The 22,232-nt window shown below is 46.7% G+C and overlaps 1 protein-coding gene across 5 annotated transcripts in view; it reads left to right on the top strand.

Annotated features, from left to right (window-relative positions):
• Window positions 1-14,837, top strand: part of LOC109893818 (nucleolar protein dao-5) — a 34,693-nt gene extending 19,856 nt beyond the window's left edge. For 2 of the 5 annotated variants that reach the window (XM_031804923.1, XM_031804924.1), the window contains exons 11-15: window positions 169-1,320; window positions 4,167-4,361; window positions 7,703-7,824; window positions 8,719-8,799; window positions 13,327-14,837. In XM_031804923.1, coding sequence (XP_031660783.1) covers window positions 169-1,320; window positions 4,167-4,361; window positions 7,703-7,824; window positions 8,719-8,799; window positions 13,327-13,485 — 1,709 coding nt within the window. In that variant the 3' untranslated portion in view covers window positions 13,486-14,837. The remainder of the gene's footprint in view (window positions 1-168; window positions 1,321-4,166; window positions 4,362-7,702; window positions 7,825-8,718; window positions 8,800-13,326) is intronic. The other 3 variants (XM_031804927.1, XM_031804926.1, XM_031804925.1) reach the window with 2 other exon arrangements.
• The last annotated feature ends 7,395 nt before the right edge of the window (window positions 14,838-22,232 follow it).

Genomic DNA, 22,232 nt, shown 5'->3' with positions numbered 1-22,232 from the left:
AATGCAGTATGTTGCTAATCATACTCACCTTTTGGACCTCTGGACCTCCGCAGCTTCTCTGCGGTCTTGGCTTCTCTTAGAGAACCACAGTGAAGCTTTTATATTATTGAATTGTCTGTAATATCAGACCCACGGACTGATTCTGACATGTTCCCCTCGGTCCTGTAGACTCTGACAGCAGCTCTGAGGACGAGGCCCCAGCCAAACCTGCAGCAGCTACCAAGAAACCTGCAGCAGCTACCAAGAAACCTGCAGCAGCTACCAAGAAACCTGCAGCAGCTACCAAGAAACCTGCAGCAGCTACCAAGAAACCTGCAGCAGCTACCAAGAAACCTGCAGTGACCCCCAAGGTCCCAGCCAAGGCTGCTGCAGAAAGCAGCTCGGACTCCGACTCTTCTGAAGATGAGGCTCCAGCTAAGAAGGCTACCCCGGCCCCTGTTACTAAACCAGCCTCCCCAGTTGTTAAACCAGCTGCTGCAGAAAGCAGCTCGGACTCCGACTCTTCTGAAGATGAGGCTCCAGCTAAGAAGGCTACCCCGGCCCCTGTTACTAAACCAGCCTCCCCAGTTGTTAAACCAGCTGCTGCAGAAAGCAGCTCGGACTCCGACTCTTCTGAAGATGAGGCTCCAGCTAAGAAGGCTACCCCGGCCCCTGTTACTAAACCAGCCTCCCCAGTTGTTAAACCAGCTGCTGCAGAAAGCAGCTCTGACTCCGACTCTTCTGAAGATGAGGCTCCAGCTAAGAAGGCTACCCCGGCCCCTGTTACTAAACCAGCCTCCCCAGTTGTTAAACCAGCTGCTGCAGAAAGCAGCTCTGACTCCGACTCTTCTGAAGATGAGGCTCCAGCTAAGAAGGCTACCCCGGCCCCTGTTACAAAACCAGCCTCCAAACCAGCCTCCAAACCAGCCTCTAAACCAGCCTCCAAACCAGCCTCCAAACCAGCCTCCAAACCAGGCTCCAAACCAGCCACCCCCGTGGTGAATAAACTAGCCCCAACCAAGGCCGTAGCCGAGAGCAGCTCCGATTCTGACAGCTCGGAGGACGAGGTCGCTGCAGCCAAAAAGACCACCAAACCTACAGCCGTAGCCAAGACTCCTGCTTCAGCCAAGACTCCTGCTTCAGCCAAGACTCCTGCTTCAGCCAAGACTCCTGCTTCAGCCAAGACTCCTGCTTCAGCCAAGACTCCTGCTTCAGCCAAGACTCCTGCTTCAGCCAAGACTCCTGCTTCAGCCAAGACTCCTGCTTCAGCCAAGACTCCTGCTTCAGCCAAAGCTGCAGAGTCCAGCAGCAGTGACGACAGCTCTAGTGATGAGGAGGAGGGTAAAGGAGTTTACATACTTCCCATTCGAAACAGTTTGTTCGTATATTATGACATTTTGTGACGTTTTTGTCTTCGGCAAGTGTTTTTTTCTTTCTTTTTTTCTCAACATCTAGGCAAGCTGAAGTGGGTAGCCAAATTCTACGCTAGAGTCATTCACGGGTCCAAAAAGTTGATATACAGACCTGTTCTGAACAGACCCGAGGACAGCTAGATCCGTTCCGTACAGACCCGAGGACAGCTAGATCCGTTCCGTATAGACCTGGTCGGACAGACCCGAGGACAGCTAGATCCGTTCCGTAGAGACCCGAGGACAGCTAGATCCGTTCCGTAGAGACCCGAGGACAGCTAGATCCGTTCCGTACAGACCCGAGGACAGCTAGATCCGTTCCGTACAGACCCGAGGACAGCTAGATCCGTTCCGTACAGACCCGAGGACAGCTAGATCCGTTCCGTACAGACCCGAGGACAGCTAGATCCGTTCCGTACAGACCCGAGGACAGCTAGATCCGTTCCGTACAGACCCGAGGACAGCTAGATCCGTTCCGTACAGACCCGAGGACAGCTAGATCCGTTCCGTACAGACCCGAGGACAGCTAGATCCGTTCCGTACAGACCCGAGGACAGCTAGATCCGTTCCGTACAGACCCGAGGACAGCTAGATCCGTTCCGTACAGACCCGAGGACAGCTAGATCCGTTCCGTACAGACCCGAGGACAGCTAGATCCGTTCCGTACAGACCCGAGGACAGCTAGATCCGTTCCGTACAGACCCGAGGACAGCTAGATCCGTTCCGTACAGACCCGAGGACAGCTAGATCCGTTCCGTACAGACCCGAGGACAGCTAGATCCGTTCCGTACAGACCCGAGGACAGCTAGATCCGTTCCGTACAGACCCGAGGACAGCTAGATCCGTTCCGTACAGACCCGAGGACAGCTAGATCCGTTCCGTACAGACCCGAGGACAGCTAGATCCGTTCCGTACCGACCCGAGGACAGCTAGATCCGTTCCGTACCGACCCGAGGACAGCTAGATCCGTTCCGTACCGACCCGAGGACAGCTAGATCCGTTCCGTACCGACCCGAGGACAGCTAGATCCGTTCCGTACCGACCCGAGGACAGCTAGATCCGTTCCGTACCGACCCGAGGACAGCTAGATCCGTTCCGTACCGACCCGAGGACAGCTAGATCCGTTCCGTACCGACCCGAGGACAGCTAGATCCGTTCCGTACCGACCCGAGGACAGCTAGATCCGTTCCGTACCGACCCGAGGACAGCTAGATCCGTTCCGTACCGACCCGAGGACAGCTAGATCCGTTCCGTACCGACCCGAGGACAGCTAGATCCGTTCCGTACCGACCCGAGGACAGCTAGATCCGTTCCGTACCGACCCGAGGACAGCTAGATCCGTTCCGTACCGACCCGAGGACAGCTAGATCCGTTCCGTACCGACCCGAGGACAGCTAGATCCGTTCCGTACAGACCCGAGGACAGCTAGATCCGTTCCGTACAGACCCGAGGACAGCTAGATCCGTTCCGTACAGACCCGAGGACAGCTAGATCCGTTCCGTACCGACCCGAGGACAGCTAGATCCGTTCCGTACAGGCCCGAGGACAGCTAGATCCGTTCCGTACAGGCCCGAGGACAGCTAGATCCGTTCCGTACAGACCCGAGGACAGCTAGATCCGTTCCGTATAGTCGGTTTCATCCGAGAGAGGGACGCAGAAAAGTCGAAGCTACTTTATTAACCGGAGATGAGAAACCGTGAGGGAGCCTCTAGCTGACCACTGACGCAATGTTGTCGTTCAAAATAAAAGCCTGAAACTATATATTGTGACACTAGACACATTAGGGAAGCCATAGAAAAAGGAATCTGGTTGAGATCTCATTCACTGCTCAATAGGGACGCATAGGAACGCAGAGCTTTCTAATTAAGAGTCCCTTCCTGATTGGATTTTTCTTAGGCTTTCACCTGCAATATCAGTTCTGTTATACTCACAGCCAATATTTTTACACAGTGTTTTCTATCCTAAGCTGTCAATTATATGCATATTCTATTATCTGGTCCTGACAAAATAGCCTGTTTACTTTGGGAACGTTATTTTTCCAAAAATACTGCCCCCTAGTTTCAAGAGGTTAACCGGAGCTGAGAAACTGTGAGGGAGAGAAGGTAGAGAGGTGATGCTCTAGCAGGGGTCGTACTGTGTAGCCTAACTTTTGCCACACAGGCTTTTGAGGCTCTACGACTAGCCTATTGCTGATTTGATGACCATATAATTGGCCAACTACAACAAGCAACACGTGCTACTCAAGTCAGTTGAAATTACATATTGACATCAACCGTGATAATCATATCAGATCTGACTTAGACTTGTGATAGGATTTTGATTTCCGGATCTGCTCCGGTCCCGGATTTGGTTTTGGGGACAGGTGGCTCCGTGAAGAACTCTAGTCTACGCCCCTTCGTCGTTGATTAGTCAACAGTAGGGAATTCTTCATTTAACTGTTTGTCATCGAGAGACTACTCCTTTCTCAAAAACGTCAAACTTAATGATCGATTTCTTGTTCTTATTCATTCTGACTACTTTGAGGAAGTGTATACTGGCTACGGCGATATGGACAAGCGAAGGGTCTTATAAGCGAGCTAGACGCTGGCTGAACTGAAGCTGATGCTTTCAGAAGGCAGACTCTCTCATGGTGCCTCTTCACTGTGACCATGTATTTGATATATGTACTGTGTAGGCCTATTGTTTTGCGCATCATATTTTATATTTTGAGGTTGATTTGTTAGTAAGCATTTCATTGCATTTGTATGCGTATCATCAATTGAACCTTGAACCTTGCAGCAGCAACAGCCTCGACTAAGAAGGCAGCTACCCCAGCCTCGACTAAGAAGGCAGCTACACCTAAAGCCTCCTCCAACCCTGCTGCCAAGGCAACAACACTGGCTAAGGCTGTTGAGTCGTCATCGTCCCAGGACAGTAGCTCTGAGGAAGAGGAGGCGAAAGCACCGGCAGCAGTCACCACTCCCATCACTAACGGTGAGCTTTGAACTCTACAAGGTCCGGTCTGGAACCTGGGAATCTGGTCAATGGTCATTTCAATTCATGATATTTACCCATTGATTCTTAAAGAATATTACTTATCAATTAGTGATGGGGGGGGGGGGGTTCGTTACATATTGGGATATTATTTTTTATGTATCGTTTTGACATTGCAATATTGTTTTTGCCCTAGTTAGCCTGCAGCAAAACTCGTGTTAATTTCCCTTTCATAGCTTGTTCATTTAAAAAAAAAAAATGGGGAGCCAATTTGTTTCAACACTTATTTCCTAAACTTTATTTTCTCTCGTCTGCAGAAGATGTATTGTGAGCAAAATGTTTGGAACATCGAAACACAAAAAAATCACAGTATTGAATCCCAGTACCCAGTATAATGCACTGTACTGAACCTACAGTTGAAGTCGGAAGTTTACATTCACTTAGGTTGGAGTCATTAAAACCTGTTTTTCAACCAATCCACAAATGTCTTGTTAACAAACTATAGTTTTGGCAAGTCAGTTAGAACACCTACTTTGTGCATGACACAAGTAATTCTTTCCAACAATTGTTTACAGACAGATTATTTCACTTATATTTCACTGTATCACAATTCCAGTGGGTCAGAAGTTTACATACACTAAGTTGACTGAGCATTTAAGCAGCTTGGAAAATTTCAGGAAATTATGTCATGGCTTTAGAAGCTTCTGATAGGCTAATTGACATCATTTGAGTCAACTGGAGGTGTACCTGTGGATGTATTTCAGGGCCTACCTTCAAACTCAGTGCCTCTTTGCTTGGCATCATGGGAAAATCAAAAGAAATCAGCCCAAAAAATTGTAGACCTCCACAAGTCTGGTTCATCCTTGGGAGCAATTTCCAAACACCTGAAGGTACCACGTTCATCTGTACAAACAATAGTACGTAAGTATAAACACCATGGGACAACGCAGCCGTCATACCGCTCAGGAAGGAGACGCATTCTGTCTCCTAGAGATGAACGTACTTTGGTGCGAAAAGTGCAAATCAATCCCAGAACAACAGCAAAGGACCTTGTGAAGATGCTGGAGGAAACGGGTACAGAAGTATCTATATCCACATTAAAACAAGTCTTATATCAACATAACCTGAAAGGCCGCTCAGCAAGGAAGAAGCCACTGCGCCAAAACCGCCATAAACAAGCCAGACTACAGTTTGCAACTGCACATGGGGACAAAGATTGTACTTTTTGAAGAAATGTCCTCTGGTCTGATGAAGCAAAAATAGAACTGTTTTCCATAATGACCATCGTTATGTTTGGAGGAAAAAGGGGGAGCCTTGCAAGCCGAAGAACACCATCCCAACCGTGAAGCATGGGGGTGGCAGCATCATGTTGTGGGGGTGCTTTGCTGCAAGAGGGACTGGTGCACTTCACAAAATAGATGACATCGTGAGGGAGGAAAATTCTGTGCATATATTGAAGCAACATCTCAAGACATCAGTCAGGAAGTAACAGCTTGGTCGCAAATGGGTCTTCCAAATAGACAATGACCCCAAGCTTTTTGTTAATCCACCTGTCGTGTCAGATTTTGAAATGATGCTTTACAGCGAAAGCAATCCAAGCATTTGAGTAAGTTTATCAATCGCACGATAAAACATTAAGTACACCTAGCATCAGGTGGCTTGGTCACGAAAATCAGAAAAGCAATTAAATTAATCGTTTACCTTTGATGATCTTCGGATGTTTTCACTCACGAGACTCCCAGTTACACAACAAATGTTCCTTTTGTTCCATAAAGATTATTTTTTAGATCCAAAATACCTCTGTTTGTCGCGTTATGTTCAGAAATCCACAGGAAAGAGAGGTCACGACAACGCAGACAAATTCCAAATAGTTTCCATAATGTCCACAGAAACATGTCAAACATTTTTTATAATCAATCCTCAGGTTGTTTTTAAAATACATAATTGATAATATATCAGCCGCAAATGTCTTTCACAGTAGGAGAGGGAAAAGCAATACCTATCCACTCTGTTGCGCGAGCAAAACTCATGTTACCACTTGACCCGATGTTATCTGTCTGGCTCATTTTTCAAAATAAAAGCATGAAACTATGTCTGAAGACTGACACCTTGAGGAAGCGATTGGAAAAGGAATCTGGGTCATATCCCTTTAAATCCAACAAAAGGAGGCTATGGAACATGGAGTTTTCGAAATAGAATCCACTTCCTGCTTTGATTTTTTTCCTCCGGGTTTCACCTGCAATATCAGTTCTGTTATACTCAGACAATATTTTGACAGTTTTGAAAACTTTTGTGTTTTCTATCCAATACTAATATATATTAGCGACTGAGGAGCTGGCTGTTTTACAATGGGGACCTTTTCATCCAAGCTACTCCATACTGCCCCTGCAGCCATAAAAAGTTAAAGGCGATACTACCAAATACTACTTGAGTGTATGTAAACTTCTGACCCACTGGGAATGTGATGCTGAAATAAATAATTCTCTACTATTATTCTGACATTTCACATTCTTAAAATAAGTGGTGATCCCAACTGACCTAAAAAAGGACATTTTTACTAGGATTAAATGTCAGGAATTGTGAAACTGAGTTAAAATGTATTTGGCTAAGGTGTATGTAAACTTCTAACTTCAACTGTAGACTCCCAATACATATTGTATCAGCACCTCAGTATGATGGTGATGTCCTATTGTGAAGTCCCAGCCCGACTACCAATGTCTTGTGAGTTTTTAGTATAGTTGTCTGTGTTGCGTGTCAGTTTACAAGGTCAAGGGAAATATATATATATATATATATATTTTTTTTTTTTTGTCGCAGTAGCTCACCAGTGTCTTGGCTGGGCTGTAACCAGTGTCTTGGCTGGGCTGTAACCAGTGTCTTGGCTGGGCTGTAACCAGTGTCTTGGCTGGGCTGTAACCAGTGTCTTGGCTGGGCTGTAACCAGTGTCTTGGCTGGGCTGTAACCAGTGTCTTGGCTGGGCTGTAACCAGTGTCTTGGCTGGGCTGTAACCAGTGTCTTGGCTGGGCTGTAACCAGTGTCTTGGCTGGGCTGTAACCAGTGTCTTGGCTGGGCTGTAACCAGTGTCTTGGCTGGGCTGTAACCAGTGTCTTGGCTGGGCTGTAACCAGTGTCTTGGCTGGGCTGTAACCAGTGTCTTGGCTGGGCTGTAACCAGTGTCTTGGCTGGGCTGTAACCAGTGTCTTGGCTGGGCTGTAACCAGTGTCTTGGCTGGGCTGTTTAGTTCTCACTAAGGTTTGAATTATTTTCGAAACCAAGGTCGATTATTTACAAGGACAGTTTTCTCAATGTCCCCCCCCCCCCTTGTCTTCTCTCCCTTCCCAGGCAAGAGAAAGAGGGATGGAGAAGACTCGTCTTCTGAGAGCGAGGAGGAGGAGGAAGTAACGACGCCTAAAAACCAGAAAGTATTACCAGCACCACAGACTTACCCCAAAGTCTCTAAGAAGGTGAGACCCTGTCACACTGACTGGGTTCAGAGCTTGGATTGTTTGGCTGCTGACTGCTGACTTGACTGACTGGCTGGCTGACAGGCTGACTGCTTGACTGACTGACTGGCTGGCTGGCTGACTGCTTGACTGGCTGGCTGGCTGACTGCTTGACTGGCTGGCTGACTGCTTGGCTGGCTGGCTGGCTGCTGACTGGCTGCTGACTGGCTGCTGACCTGACTGGCTGCTGACTTGACTGGCTGCTGACTTGACTGGCTGCTGACTTGACTGGCTGCTGACTTGACTGGCTGCTGACTTGACTGGCTGCTGACTTGACTGGCTGCTGACTTGACTGGCTGCTGACTTGACTGGCTGCTGACTTGACTGGCTGCTGACTTGACTGGCTGCTGACTTGACTGGCTGCTGACTTGACTGGCTGCTGGCTTGACTGGCTGCTGACTTGACTGGCTGCTGACTTGACTGGCTGCTGGCTTGACTGGCTGCTGACTTGACTGGCTGCTGACTTGACTGACTTGGCTGGCTGTTTTTGGTTCAATGTATTTGTTATGATGGCGTAGTCTCAGTATTCAGAAATGGGCCCTGACCTTGATGATGGATCTGTAGCGCTACATGTTGGAGATGGATATATATATATATATATAGCCAACAACATCTATTCCTGCCAGAACTACCATGCCAGCAGAATCAATGTTTGGGCCCATTTCTGAATGAATATATATTCACACTCACACGTGTGTTTGTAAATAAATGCTTTGGGCTGTAGAACAGAGGTGCATTGTGGTACTAACCGGTGTGGGGCGTTGTCAGATGCGGACTGAACTAAACCCCTCATTCTCTCTGTGACTGTCTGTGTCTCACCGTCTGTGTCTCACCGTCTGTGTCCCTCCTCTAAAGATCAATGTACCTTTCCGTAGAATAGTAGAGGAGAACATTGAAGTGGACAACCGTCTGGCAGACAACTCCTTCGATGCCAAGGTGAGTTTATCTACACTCCTCTGTCCCTCTGCCGCGTCTGCGCCCCTCTGCCGCGTCTGCGCCCCTCTGCCGCGTCTGCGCCCCTCTGCCGCGTCTGCGCCCCTCTGCCGCGTCTGCGCCCCTCTGCCGCGTCTGCGCCCCTCTGCCGCGTCTGCGCCCCTCTGCCGCGTCTGCGCCCCTCTGCCGCGTCTGCGCCCCTCTGCCGCGTCTACGCCCCTCTGGCGCGTCTACGCCCCTCTGGCGCGTCTACGCCCCTCTGCCGCGTCTACGCCCCTCTGCCGCGTCTACGCCCCTCTGCCGCGTCTACGCCCCTCTGGCGTGTCGACATGAATCCACCTACTTGATTCAGTTGTAATTGTTATTTTCTTGTACAGGATGTTGTAACATGTTGCAGCTCTGTGTGCTAAGCCCCTCATCCGAACGCCCATTACAGCTCTGCGTGCTAAGCCCCTCATCCGAACGCCCATTACAGCTCTGCGTGCTAAGCCCCTCATCCGAACGCCCATTACAGCTCTGCGTGCTAAGCCCCTCATCCGAACGCCCATTACAGCTCTGCGTGCTAAGCCCCTCATCCGAACGCCCATTACAGCTCTGCGTGCTAAGCCCCTCATCCGAACGCCCATTACTGCTCTGCGTGCTAAGCCCCTCATCCGAACGCCCATTACAGCTCTGCGTGCTAAGCCCCTCATCCGAACGCCCATTACAGCTCTGCGTGCTAAGCCCCTCATCCGAACGCCCATTACAGCTCTGCCAAGCGATGAAACCTAGAAAGTTAACCATCTGTTTCTGTTTACGTTCTGTACGGTCAGGTATGTGGATCAGAGCCACACCTGTACTGGGGGAATCTCAATATAATAGGAGATGAGAAGCGGTTCGTTAAAAAAATATCACTTTTTTTTTTCGTGATATCCAATTGGTATTTAGTCTTGTCCCCATCGCTGCAACTCCCGTACAGACTTCGGAGAGGCAAAGGTCGAGAGCCGTGCGTCCTCCGAAACACGACCCAACCAAGCCGCACTGCTTCTTGACACAATGCCCACTTAACCCGGAAGCCAGCCGCACCAATGTGTCAGAGGAAACACTCCGTACACCTGGTGACCATGTGCCCGGCCCGCCAACAGTCGCCAGTGCGCCGTCCCATGGGTCTCCCGGTCGCGGCCGGCTGAGACGGAGCCTGGACTAGAACCCAGAATCAGCTAACACTGTGATGCAGTGTCTTAGACCACTGCTCTGCCTTGTGGGTTAGTTTTCTTTAACTGTCGCCATCTTGGTTGTTTGAACGATGGGCTAGATGGAGCTACTATAAAGTTGTATGTTAATGCAGAGGATCACTGAATGGCTGAAACATGGACATCTCTGTCGTTTCAGGGCTAGAAAGTATATTTGTGTCGCTTGATCTTTACGCGAGGATGTCGCACCGGACACACAGTTCTGGGAGTCGGTCAGAACCTGTCAGTCAAAGGGCACACTTATGAATATTTGTCTCTCTGCCCACTCAGCCCGCCCACTCAGCCTTACTGATAGAGAATTAGCATTTTCCCTCCCACTCCGCCTTACTGATAGAGAATTTGCATTTTCCCCGCCCACTCAGCCTTTCTGATAGTTAATTAGCATTTTACATAGGATATTTAGAGGTACTGCGATGTCATCCTTAGTAAAAGAGCTCAATATAAATGATGGGTATTGTGTTGAACCAGGGATGTGATCATGTCATTATGGGTATTGTGTTGAACCAGGGATGTGATCGTGTCATTATGGGTATTGTGTTGAACCAGGGATGTGATCATGTCATTATGGGTATTGTGTTGAACCAGGGATGTGATCATGTCATTATGGGTATTGTATTGATCCAGGGATGTCATTATGGGTATTGTGTTGATCCAGGGATGTCATTATGGGTATTGTGTTGAACCAGGGATGTGATCATGTCATTATGGGTATTGTGTTGAACCAGGGATGTGATCATGTCATTATGGGTATTGTGTTGAACCAGGGATGTGATCATGTCATTATGGGTATTGTGTTGAACCAGGGATGTGATCATGTCATTATGGGTATTGTGTTGAACCAGGGATGTGATCGTGTCATTATGGGTATTGTGTTGAACCAGGGATGTGATCATGTCATTATGGGTATTGTGTTGAACCAGGGATGTGATCATGTCATTATGGGTATTGTATTGATCCAGGGATGTCATTATGGGTATTGTGTTGATCCAGGGATGTCATTATGGGTATTGTGTTGAACCAGGGATGTGATCATGTCATTATGGGTATTGTGTTGAACCAGGGATGTGATCATGTCATTATGGGTATTGTGTTGAACCAGGGATGTGATCATGTCATTATGGGTATTGTGTTGAACCAGGGATGTGATCATGTCATTATGGGTATTGTGTTGAACCAGGGATGTGATCATGTCATTATGGGTATTGTGTTGAACCAGGGATGTGATCATGTCATTATGGGTATTGTATTGATCCAGGGATGTCATTATGGGTATTGTGTTGATCCAGGGATGTCATTATGGGTATTGTGTTGATCCAGGGATGTCATTATGGGTATTGTGTTGATCCAGGGATGTCATTATGGGTATTGTGTTGATCCAGGGATGTCATTATGGGTATTGTGTTGATCCAGGGATGTCATTATGGGTATTGTGTTGATCCAGGGATGTCATTATGGGTATTGTGTTGATCCAGGGATGTCATGGGTATTGTATTGATCCAGGGATGTCATTATGGGTATTGTATTGATCCAGGGATGTCATTATGGGTATTGTGTTGATCCAGGGATGTCATTATGGGTATTGTGTTGATCCAGGGATGTCATTATGGGTATTGTATTGATCCAGGGATGTCATTATGGGTTTTGTATTGATCCAGGGATGTCAATATGGGTATTGTGTTGAACCAGGGATGTCATTATGGGTATTGTGTTGAACCAGGGATGTCATTATGGGTATTGTATTGATCCAGGGATGTCATTATGGGTTTTGTATTGATCCAGGGATGTCATTATGGGTATTGTGTTGAACCAGGGATGTCATTATGGGTATTGTATTGATCCAGGGATGTCATTATGGGTTTTGTATTGATCCAGGGATGTCATTATGGGTATTGTGTTGATCCAGGGATGTCATTATGGGTATTGTGTTGATCCAGGGATGTCATTATGGGTATTGTGTTGATCCAGGGATGTCATTATGGGTATTGTGTTGATCCAGGGATGTCATTATGGGTATTGTGTTGATCCAGGGATGTCATTATGGGTATTGTGTTGATCCAGGGATGTCATTATGGGTATTGTGTTGATCCAGGGATGTCATTATGGGTATTGTGTTGATCCAGGGATGTCATTATGGGTATTGTGTTGATCCAGGGATGTCATTATGGGTATTGTGTTGATCCAGGGATGTCATTATGGGTATTGTGTTGATCCAGGGATGTCATTATGGGTATTGTGTTGATCCAGGGATGTCATTATGGGTATTGTGTTGATCCAGGGATGTCATTATGGGTATTGTGTTGATCCAGGGATGTCATTATGGGTATTGTGTTGATCCAGGGATGTCATTATGGGTATTGTGTTGATCCAGGGATGTCATTATGGGTATTGTGTTGATCCAGGGATGTCATTATGGGTATTGTGTTGATCCAGGGATGTCATTATGGGTATTGTGTTGATCCAGGGATGTCATTATGGGTATTGTGTTGATCCAGGGATGTCATTATGGGTATTGTGTTGATCCAGGGATGTCATTATGGGTATTGTGTTGATCCAGGGATGTCATTATGGGTATTGTGTTGATCCAGGGATGTCATTATGGGTATTGTGTTGATCCAGGGATGTCATTATGGGTATTGTGTTGATCCAGGGATGTCATTATGGGTATTGTGTTGATCCAGGGATGTCATTATGGGTATTGTGTTGATCCAGGGATGTCATTATGGGTATTGTGTTGATCCAGGGATGTCATTATGGGTATTGTGTTGATCCAGGGATGTCATTATGGGTATTGTGTTGATCCAGGGATGTCATTATGGGTATTGTGTTGATCCAGGGATGTCATTATGGGTATTGTGTTGATCCAGGGATGTCATTATGGGTATTGTGTTGATCCAGGGATGTCATTATGGGTATTGTGTTGATCCAGGGATGTCATTATGGGTATTGTGTTGATCCAGGGATGTCATTATGGGTATTGTGTTGATCCAGGGATGTCATTATGGGTATTGTGTTGATCCAGGGATGTCATTATGGGTATTGTGTTGATCCAGGGATGTCATTATGGGTATTGTGTTGATCCAGGGATGTCATTATGGGTATTGTGTTGATCCAGGGATGTCATTATGGGTATTGTGTTGATCCAGGGATGTCATTATGGGTATTGTGTTGATCCAGGGATGTCATTATGGGTATTGTGTTGATCCAGGGATGTCATGTCATTATGGGTATTGTGTTGAACCAGGGATGTGATCATGGTGCTGGATGTGTTTTGACTCTTGTCTCTCTCTGTTCACCTCAGCGTGGGTCGGATGGAGACTGGGGCCAGAGGGCCAATGACGTGCTCCGTTTCACCAAGGGGAAGTCCTTCCGTCACGAGAAGACCAAGAAGAAGAGGGGTAGCTACCGCGGAGGAGCCATCTCCCAGTCCGTCAACTCCATTAGGTTCGACAGCGACTGAGAACCTAGTCATCATCATCATCACCCCCCTCCAACCTGATTGAGCCGAAACATCAACTGAACTACCTACAGCTGTGTTGACAAGACGGTCACATTGACAGCTGGCTACCTATTGATTTTAGTTCATAAGTCTGTGTTAAATCTTTTTAAAGGCTTTTTTATGGGGTAGAAGACGACACAAGTGGTCCTGAAATGGCGCCTCATTTGCTTTATAGTGCAGTACTGTTGATCTGATCTAGAGCAGTGCACTACATAGGTAGTAGTGTGCTATTTAGGATGCTGTCTCATGGGTCAAGGCTGCAGGGGGATTGGTCTGTCTCTGTGCTTTAAACGTGGTACAGATTACTAAAGGGTCCTTAGGCTGCATTTACAACATGGCCACCGGGTGGCGGTAGTAAGCCACCAATTCTGTTAAATATCCATTTAAAAGTGTAAAATGTTTTTGGTCTCAGCCATTAATCTGTTGCTTGTTGTAATATTGTCAGCGCGGTATCTTCCCCCTTCTGTCCAGTGTCTTTTCAGTATCAACATTTTGAAATGCTCAGTTCTTGTTGTTTTATCGCGGTTTTTGAGGAGGGTTACTTGATTTTTAATGCAGACCAGGCCTTTTGAATGATGCCGTCCTCTACCAGATGTTGCCGTCCCCTACCAGATCTCACAACACCTGGATAAGTATTCAACCAACGGTCTGGAACGTGTCCGTCATTTAACATCCTCTGCAGTCTCACGGAGACCCATCACGGTTTAGATATGAAGGTTTTATGTACGTGTTTAACTTGTTGTAAGCCGGGGATCATCCAACTGTTGTTACGAGCTCTATAGTGTTGAAGTAACTCCCTGGGTCATGTTCGGTATGCAAAACGTTTGGAAACAGGAGAACACACTTGTTGTACAAGTCCATGCAGTACCTACCTTTTTCTCTCAGTTATAAAACATTCTTCCCCCCCCCCCCCTCTCTACTGAACAGGATCTGGGTGTATCTGAAATGGCACCCTAAAGTAGTGCACTATATTGGGAATAGGGTTCTATAGGGCCCTGGTCTAAAGTAGTGCAATATATAGGGTTGCATAGGGCCCTGATCTAAAGTAGTGCACTATATAGGGAATAGGGTGCCATTTTGGACGTCATCCTGGGGTTAATTCCTGCTGATGTGAGACTGCCCCCTGTCGGTCTGGTAGGTGGTTCATCATTGGCTGCTGAGGTACTTCTCTTGGCCCAGCAGCTTTGATTGACAGCCGGAACAGCTAACCTCGAGGTTATCATTTTGTGAATTTAAATTTCCTGTTTCTACTCGAATGTAACCCCTTATTGAGTCTTGTTTATTATTGGAATAAAATACGTTTGTCCCAATTTCCTTCCTCCCTGCACATTTAGCAGTCATTTCCTTTTGACTTGTGAAGTTGAGCAACTCTTTGGAGCTCAATGAAATTAAATACAAGAAGCTTGTTTAAAAAATACAACCAACATGTAAATAACCCTGAGAGTCTCTGCTCTCTGCCTGGTCCCTGCCTCAGTCTCTGCTCTCTGCCTGTTCCCTGCCTCTGCTCTCTGCCTGTTCCCTGCCTCTGCTCTCTGCCTGTTCCCTGCCTCTGCTCTCTGCCTGGTCCCTGCCTCAGTCTCTGCTCTCTGCTCTCTGCCTGTTCCCTGCCTCTGTTCTGTCTCTGCTCTCTGCCTGTTCCCTGCCTCTGTTCTCTGCCTGTTCCCTGCCTCTGTTCTCTATTCTCTGCCTGTTCCCTGCCTCTGTTCTCTGTCTCTGCCTGGTCCCTGCCTCAGTCTCTGCTCTCTGCCTGTTCCCTGCCTCTGCTCTCTGCCTGTTCCCTGCCTCTGCTCTCTGCCTGTTCCCTGCCTCTGCTCTCTGCCTGGTCCCTGCCTCTGCTCTCTGCCTGGTCCCTGCCTCAGTCTCTGCTCTCTGCTCTCTGCCTGTTCCCTGCCTCTGTTCTCTCTCTGCTCTCTGCCTGTTCCCTGCCTCTGTTCCCTGCCTCTGTTCTCTATTCTCTGTCTCTGCTCTCTGCCTGTTCCCTGTCTCTGCTCTCTGCCTGTTCCCTGCCTCTATTCTCTGTCTCTGCTCTCTGCCTGTTCCCTGCCTCTATTCTCTGTCTCTGCTCTCTGCCTGTTCCCTGCCTCTGCTCTCTGCCTGTTCCCTGCCTCTGTCCTCTGTCTGTTCCCTGCCTCTGTTCTCTGCTCTCTGCCTGTTCCCTGCCTCTGTTCTCTGTCTCTGCTCTCTGCCTGTTCCCTGCCTCTATTCTCTGTCTCTGCTCTCTGTCTGTTCTCTGTCTCTGCTCTCTGTCTGTTCCCTGCCTCTGTTCTCTGTCTCTGCCTGTTCCCTGCCTCTGTTCTCTGCTCTCTGCCTGTTCCCTGCCTCAGTCTCTATTCTCTGTCTCTGCTCTCTGCCTGTTCCCTGCCTCTGTTCTCTGCTCTCTGCCTGTTCCCTGCCTCTGTTCTCTATTCTCTCTGCCTCTGTTCTGTCTCTGTTCCCTGCACCTTGGTTGGAGAGCGAGGTAGCGGCAGTGAATCCATCCTTAACGTTTGACCAGGACCATAACTTGGGGACAAAAGTCCACTCTAAAATGGGCAGTTTTGTCAAACACAGATGTTTCGTGCAAAAAAAAAACACATCAAGAAGCTGATTCAACAGCATTACGCAGGTGCACCTTGTGCTGTGGACAAGTCCACTCTCAGAATGGGTAGTTTTGTCAAATGACACAATATCACAGATGTTTCGAGTTGAGGGAGCTGACTGCAGGGGTGCAGCTGCTTCCAACCTTTGTTTGAGAATATGTCACAACTGCAGCCCTCAGGTAACCAGGGTAACCCAGGACCTCCACATCTGGCTTCTTCACCTGCGGGATCATCTGAGACCAGATACCCGGACAGCTGAGGAAACTGGGTTTGCACAACCAAAGAATATCTGCACAAACTCAGAAACCGTCTGAGGGAAGCTCGTCTGCGTGCCCATCGTCCTCATCAGGGTCTTGACCTGACTGCAGTTTGGCGTCGTAACTGATTTTAGTGGGTAAATGCTCATCTATGGCCACTGACACGCTGGAGAAGTGTGCTCTAAACGGATGAATCCTGGTTTCAACTGTACCTGGCAGATGGCAGACCGCGTGTATGGCGTCGTGTGGGCGACCGGTTTGCTGATGTCAACGTTGTGAACATAGAGCCCCAAGGTGGTGGTGGGGTGGGCATAAGCTACAGACAATGAACACAATTGTATTTTATCAGTGGGAATTGGAATGCACAGAGATACCCGTGATGAGATCCTGAGGCCCATTGTCGTGCCATTCATCCTCCGCCATCACCTCATGTTTCAGCATTATAATGAACAGCCATGTCGCAAGGATCTGTGCACAATTCCTGGGAGCTGACAATGTCCCAGTTCTTCCATGGTCTGCATACTCACCAGACCTGTCACTAATTGAGCATGTTTGGAATGCTCTGGATCGATGTGTACGACAGCGTGTTCCAGTTCCCGCCAATATCCAGCAACTTCACACAGCCGTTGAAGAGGAGTGGGACAACATGCCACTTTTCTGATCCACATTTTTTTCTCTTTTTTTTTTCTCAAAAACATGTGGGGAGAAGCCACCCTCTTCTCCCCACATGCCCCTGAGAGAAATTAGTTCTGATTTGTATAACATTTCAAAATGCAATTGCAGCTTTGAAAGCTTCGTCCCTGTTGAGGAGAGGAGGGTCTCAGCTTTCTGTTGGTTTGCTTTCTGTTGCTTTGAGATATCGCGCGGCACACCGGCCGTTGTGATGCCATAGATTTCACTGGTAGTCGTCTTCAACTGCAATGTTTGTTTTTTTGTTGGACATTACAGTTGGATGAATTCTACTAGTCGTGGGTCGTATAGCTAGTTAATGTGTTTTGAGTTTCCACTTCCTGTTAAACCCCAAATTAATTGGCCTATGATATTAGTTAGTGCACATAAACATGTCATTTAATATTTGTTGGAACAAAACGAAAGAAACATCTGGAAATTCTAGAGTCCTATTTTGATAGTAAAATGCACCAACTATAGTCTTTTATAGTTGTCAACCCAAAAATTCATGACAATCACTAGATTAGTTTGAAAAAATATCTTGAGTCCTGCTTGGATGTGTAAGAAATTAAATTAAAAGAACTATTTTAGATCTTTTATAGATCTTAACAGAACACTTTCAGATGGTCACCGACCAAGTCATGGGCCACCAACTACAAGGCTTAAACAGACAGACTGACTGACTGACAGAGAAGCAGAGTTAAGGCCCAGCGATCATAGTTTTTATTGAAAAAGTACAACCTCTTTTGTCTACATGGCAGTTTATCAGATGTGTGGAAACGGAACATAGTGTAAAAAGCGATTTGGTTTGTCTGTGCAGGTCGATAGCCCGAGGTCTCAACCGTATAACTGTGTTTTGACACAGTTCACACTGTACTCCTTCCTGCAAGGTTCATACAGCTGACTTCCTGTAAACTCACGGGATGTCACACGCTGCAGTCGTACCTAAACAGATCTTAGCTGTACGCCCAGTCTTATGACAAAGTCACACCATGTCAAGTTTGTATCAGGTTAGAAATAAACACTAGCATATAAACAAGAGACTATTCTTTAAGCAGTTAAACACGGCATGACTAATTATGTCATTTTCCACCACTGTGAGGCAACTCAATGCTGCAGGACTGTTGAGAATTCTGATTGAAATATGTTTAAAGATTCATCCACCCAGGACTCATCCATCAACATTGAGGAATATACATCGTCAGTCAGAGTCTTCATCAGGAAATGTGTTGATGATGTTGTACCCACAATAACAATCCGGACATACCCTAACCAAAAACCCTGGATGAACGGAGACATCCTTACAATGCTGAGAGTCCGTACTGCAGCATTCAATGTCAGCAGAATTAACCCTGATGACCCTCATGGCCCACATCAAGTCCAGCATGCCAGGCACACTGGACCCACTACAATTAGCCTACCGCTTCAACAGATCCACAGAAGATGCCATTTCCATCGCTATTCACACGGCACCAACACGTCTGGATAAGAGAAACACCTATGTGAGAATGCTGTTCATTGACTACAGTTCAACATTCAACACTATTGTTCCCACCAAACTCAGATCCCTGGGTTTGGACAGCAGACACCATCCTGTGAAACTAGGTCATGGACTTCCTGACTAGATCCCTGACTCAACACAGGGGCCCCCCAGGGGTGTCCTCAGTCCTCTGCTGTACTCCCTTAGGGGCCCCCCAGGGGTGTGTCCTCAGTCCTCTGCTGTACTCCCTTAGGGGCCCCCCAGGGGTGTGTCCTCAGTCCTCTGCTGTACTCCCTTAGGGGCCCCCCAGGGGTGTGTCCTCTCCTCTGCTGTACTCCCTTAGGGGCCCCACAAGGGTGTGTCCTCAGTCCTCTGCTGTACTCCCTTAGGGGCCCCACAGGGGTGTGTCCTCAGTCCTCTGCTGTACTCTCTTAGGGGCCCCCCAGGGGTGTGTCCTCAGTCCTCTGCTGTACTCCCTGACTCCTCCCATGCCTGCGTGGCTTTGCACGACACCGACTATCAGGTTTGCTGACGACAACCCGATTGTAGGCCTGGTAACCATCAAGGACGAGTCGGGCCTATAGTTTAATACACAAAACGATCATCTTTCCATCATGGCGTTTCTTGTTTTTGTTTCACATGAAAAGAGGGAGGTTAATTTGGCCCCCGCAGACAATCGACTTAACGTTTCAGTCATGGGATTTTCTATTGCTTTAACCCCACAGCCACAGCCCTGAATTATGTTGAACTCATTAAAACTCGCTTAGATTATATCCCCATCACAAGCACCGGAGAACAACATAACTGCTGTGTTTTTGCAACAGATGAGAGATATTGCCAATAGTTTTTGTTGAGATCCTTTTCCAAATCTCTTTAGAAAATATATTTTTGTCCTGTCTGTTTTGTGATTTAGGAGTCTATGTAAGGTGGGGTGTCCTAGGAGTCAATGTAAGGTGGGGTGTCCTAGGAGTCTGTGTTAGGTGGGGTGTCCTAGGAGTCTGTGTTAGGTGGGGTGTCCTAGGAGTCTGTGTTAGGTGGGGTGTCATATATTAAGTCCTAGGAGTCAATGTAAGGTGGGATGTCCTAGGAGTCAATGTAAGGTGGGGTGTCCTAGGAGTCTGTGTTAGGTGGGGTGTCCTAGGAGTCTGTGTTAGGTGGGGTGTCATATATTAAGTCTTAGGAGTCAATGTAAGGTGGGATGTCCTAGGAGTCAATGTAAGGTGGGATGTCCCTAGGAGTCAATGTAAGGTGGGTTGTCCTAGGAGTCAATGTAAGGTGGGTTGTCATTATTAAGTCAACAATCACGTTTGCCATTTAGCCAAAGGAAGCAAATCAGGATAACTTAGCATTGGTTTCTTAAAGGTAGACTCAGCGGTCTGATGCAGACAGTAAACAGCATCGGGGGTCAATTTCCACTAAGAGCGTTTGGAAGTACGAGGCTCGACTTCTCTGCTATTTTGGTCCCGTGGCTCCTACCACATTGTCACAGCGTGAAGCACACCTGTGACCATGAGCACAGACATTGTGTGTGAAAGTGAATTATTGCATTGCGCTCATCGCAGTGCGGTGCGGCTCTTGGCAACATCATTTCGCGGAGTCTACCTTCAGCCAATTCAAACTAGTTGTTGAAATCGAGCAATGATGAGATGGGCTAAAATCATAGACCTGTAAAAAAATATATATATAAATATGTATGAAGCCATCCCCCCCTGTTGTTTCCTATGTGAAGTCCCAGTGGCTCATTTAAAGATCAGGAAGTGCTGTCTATGCGTGTCGTGACGTTGCAGGCTAGCTCAGTGCTGCCCTCTCATTGAGTAGCTCAAGTTGAAGGCCGACCGGGGTCCTGCAGGCTGCCATTAGAAACAACATTATCCTTATAAGGTAGTCTGTGTGTGTCAGGAGAATTCTATAGTCCTGTTCATTTACCAATTAAATGATGTTACCCTCAGTCTGTTATATCAGGATTTGTAAGATACTGATAGAAACGAAAAACAGACAGAGGCCCAGTCTACCAAAGTTAAATGTTTATCCACAGGAACGTTCTGACGTGTACAGTGCAGGACCTTCAATTTATAGCGACACACATACTTCCACACCAACCAGCAAATCCGCCCGGCAACAGAGCCTAGGGGAGTACGTGAGAATAGTGTCTTTCTCCCCTAAAATGGGGAGAGACCTGGGACTGGGAAGTTCTCCGTGTCCCAGCCAAGGTCTCCCCGGATCTGGCTCAGACAGACAGTCTGTTCTCAAAACACTAGACACACTGTTTCCAAAACGTTGATTCTGACTAAAACCACACACAGTATTATAATATAATCATCGAATGAGTCTAAACACTTACACACATGTATTATAATAATCTAATGATTCAAATTAGTGTGTTACTGCTTTGCTTTATCTTCTCAACCTGATAAAGGTTAAATAAAGGTGATCAATGTAATCGGTTCAGAAAGGTTCCCTCCACTTTTCCCACATCCCAACGTGGGATTAAAATTGATTTAATTGTCCATTTTCCTCAACAACTCCTGTGTTGTTGTCTGTGTCACACTGCTTTGTTGTATCTTCTAAACTGGCCTACCTGGTTAAATAAGAAAAATGATAAGGCAATAAATAGGCCATAGTAGCAAAGAAATGACAATTTAGCAGATTAACACTGAAGTGATAGATGAGCAGATGATGATGGTGTGTAAGTAGTGATACTGGTGTGTAAATAGTGATACTGGTGTGTAAATAGTGATACTGGTGTGTAAGTAGTGATACTGGTGTGTAAATAGTGATACTGGTGTGTAAATAGTGATACTGGTGTGTAAATAGTGATACTGGTGTGTAAATAGTGATACTGGTGTGTAAGTAGTGATACTGGTGTGTAAATAGTGATACTGGTGTGTAAATAGTGATACTGGTGTGTAAGTAGTGATACTGGTGTGTAAATAGTGATACTGGTGTGCAAATAGTGATACTGGTGTGTAAATAGTGATACTGGTGTGTAAATAGTGATACTGGTGTGCAAATAGTGATACTGGTGTGCAAATAGTGATACTGGTGTGCAAATAGTGATACTGGTGTGCAAATAGTGATACTGGTGTGCAAATAGTGATACTGGTGTGTAAATAGTGATACTGTTGTGTAAATAGTGATACTGGTGTGCAAATAGTGATACTGGTGTGCAAATAGTGATACTGGTGTGTAAATAGTGATACTGGTGTGTAAAGAAAGAGCAGCGAAAGTTTGTCCTGTGTTGCTGCATGCCTTTCTTTGTAATTCACACTTTTTTCAATAAACGTTAAGCAAATACAACCACTGACTGTTTGCTTGTTTCTGTTTCTCCAAGATGGCAACCAAACGACCTAGGCCTATATCATCGGAGATTAATTAGTGCGGAAATGTCATTTTTAGTTTTGAGGTTGCCAATTAAAATTTTTAAAAAACCATCAGTTAATTCTCAGGGGAGAAATCACTCAAGCTGTCTAAAGCTGGTACACCAGAGGCTTCATGGTGAGAAACTGTATGTGTGGGAGATGATTGGTTGGTAGATTAAGCAGATTAGCCTATTGCGACGTTAGATTCTCCCCTTCTTTCTATTTGCTAACGGAGGCCAAGTTTGACCTAAAAAAAAATAGCTTTCCAACTAGTTTTAGTCTTGAGGTAAGAAAACAATGAACTTCCTGCAATCCGATACCATTTATTTACGTAATGTCATCACTTTTGTGCTTACTTGTGATG

This window comes from Oncorhynchus kisutch, linkage group LG25 (genome assembly GCF_002021735.2).
Source record: "Oncorhynchus kisutch isolate 150728-3 linkage group LG25, Okis_V2, whole genome shotgun sequence".
In the NCBI taxonomy this organism is placed as follows: domain Eukaryota; kingdom Metazoa; phylum Chordata; class Actinopteri; order Salmoniformes; family Salmonidae; genus Oncorhynchus; species Oncorhynchus kisutch.
Note: the sequence above shows the minus strand (reverse complement) of the source record. Positions and strands in the feature narration are given on the sequence as shown.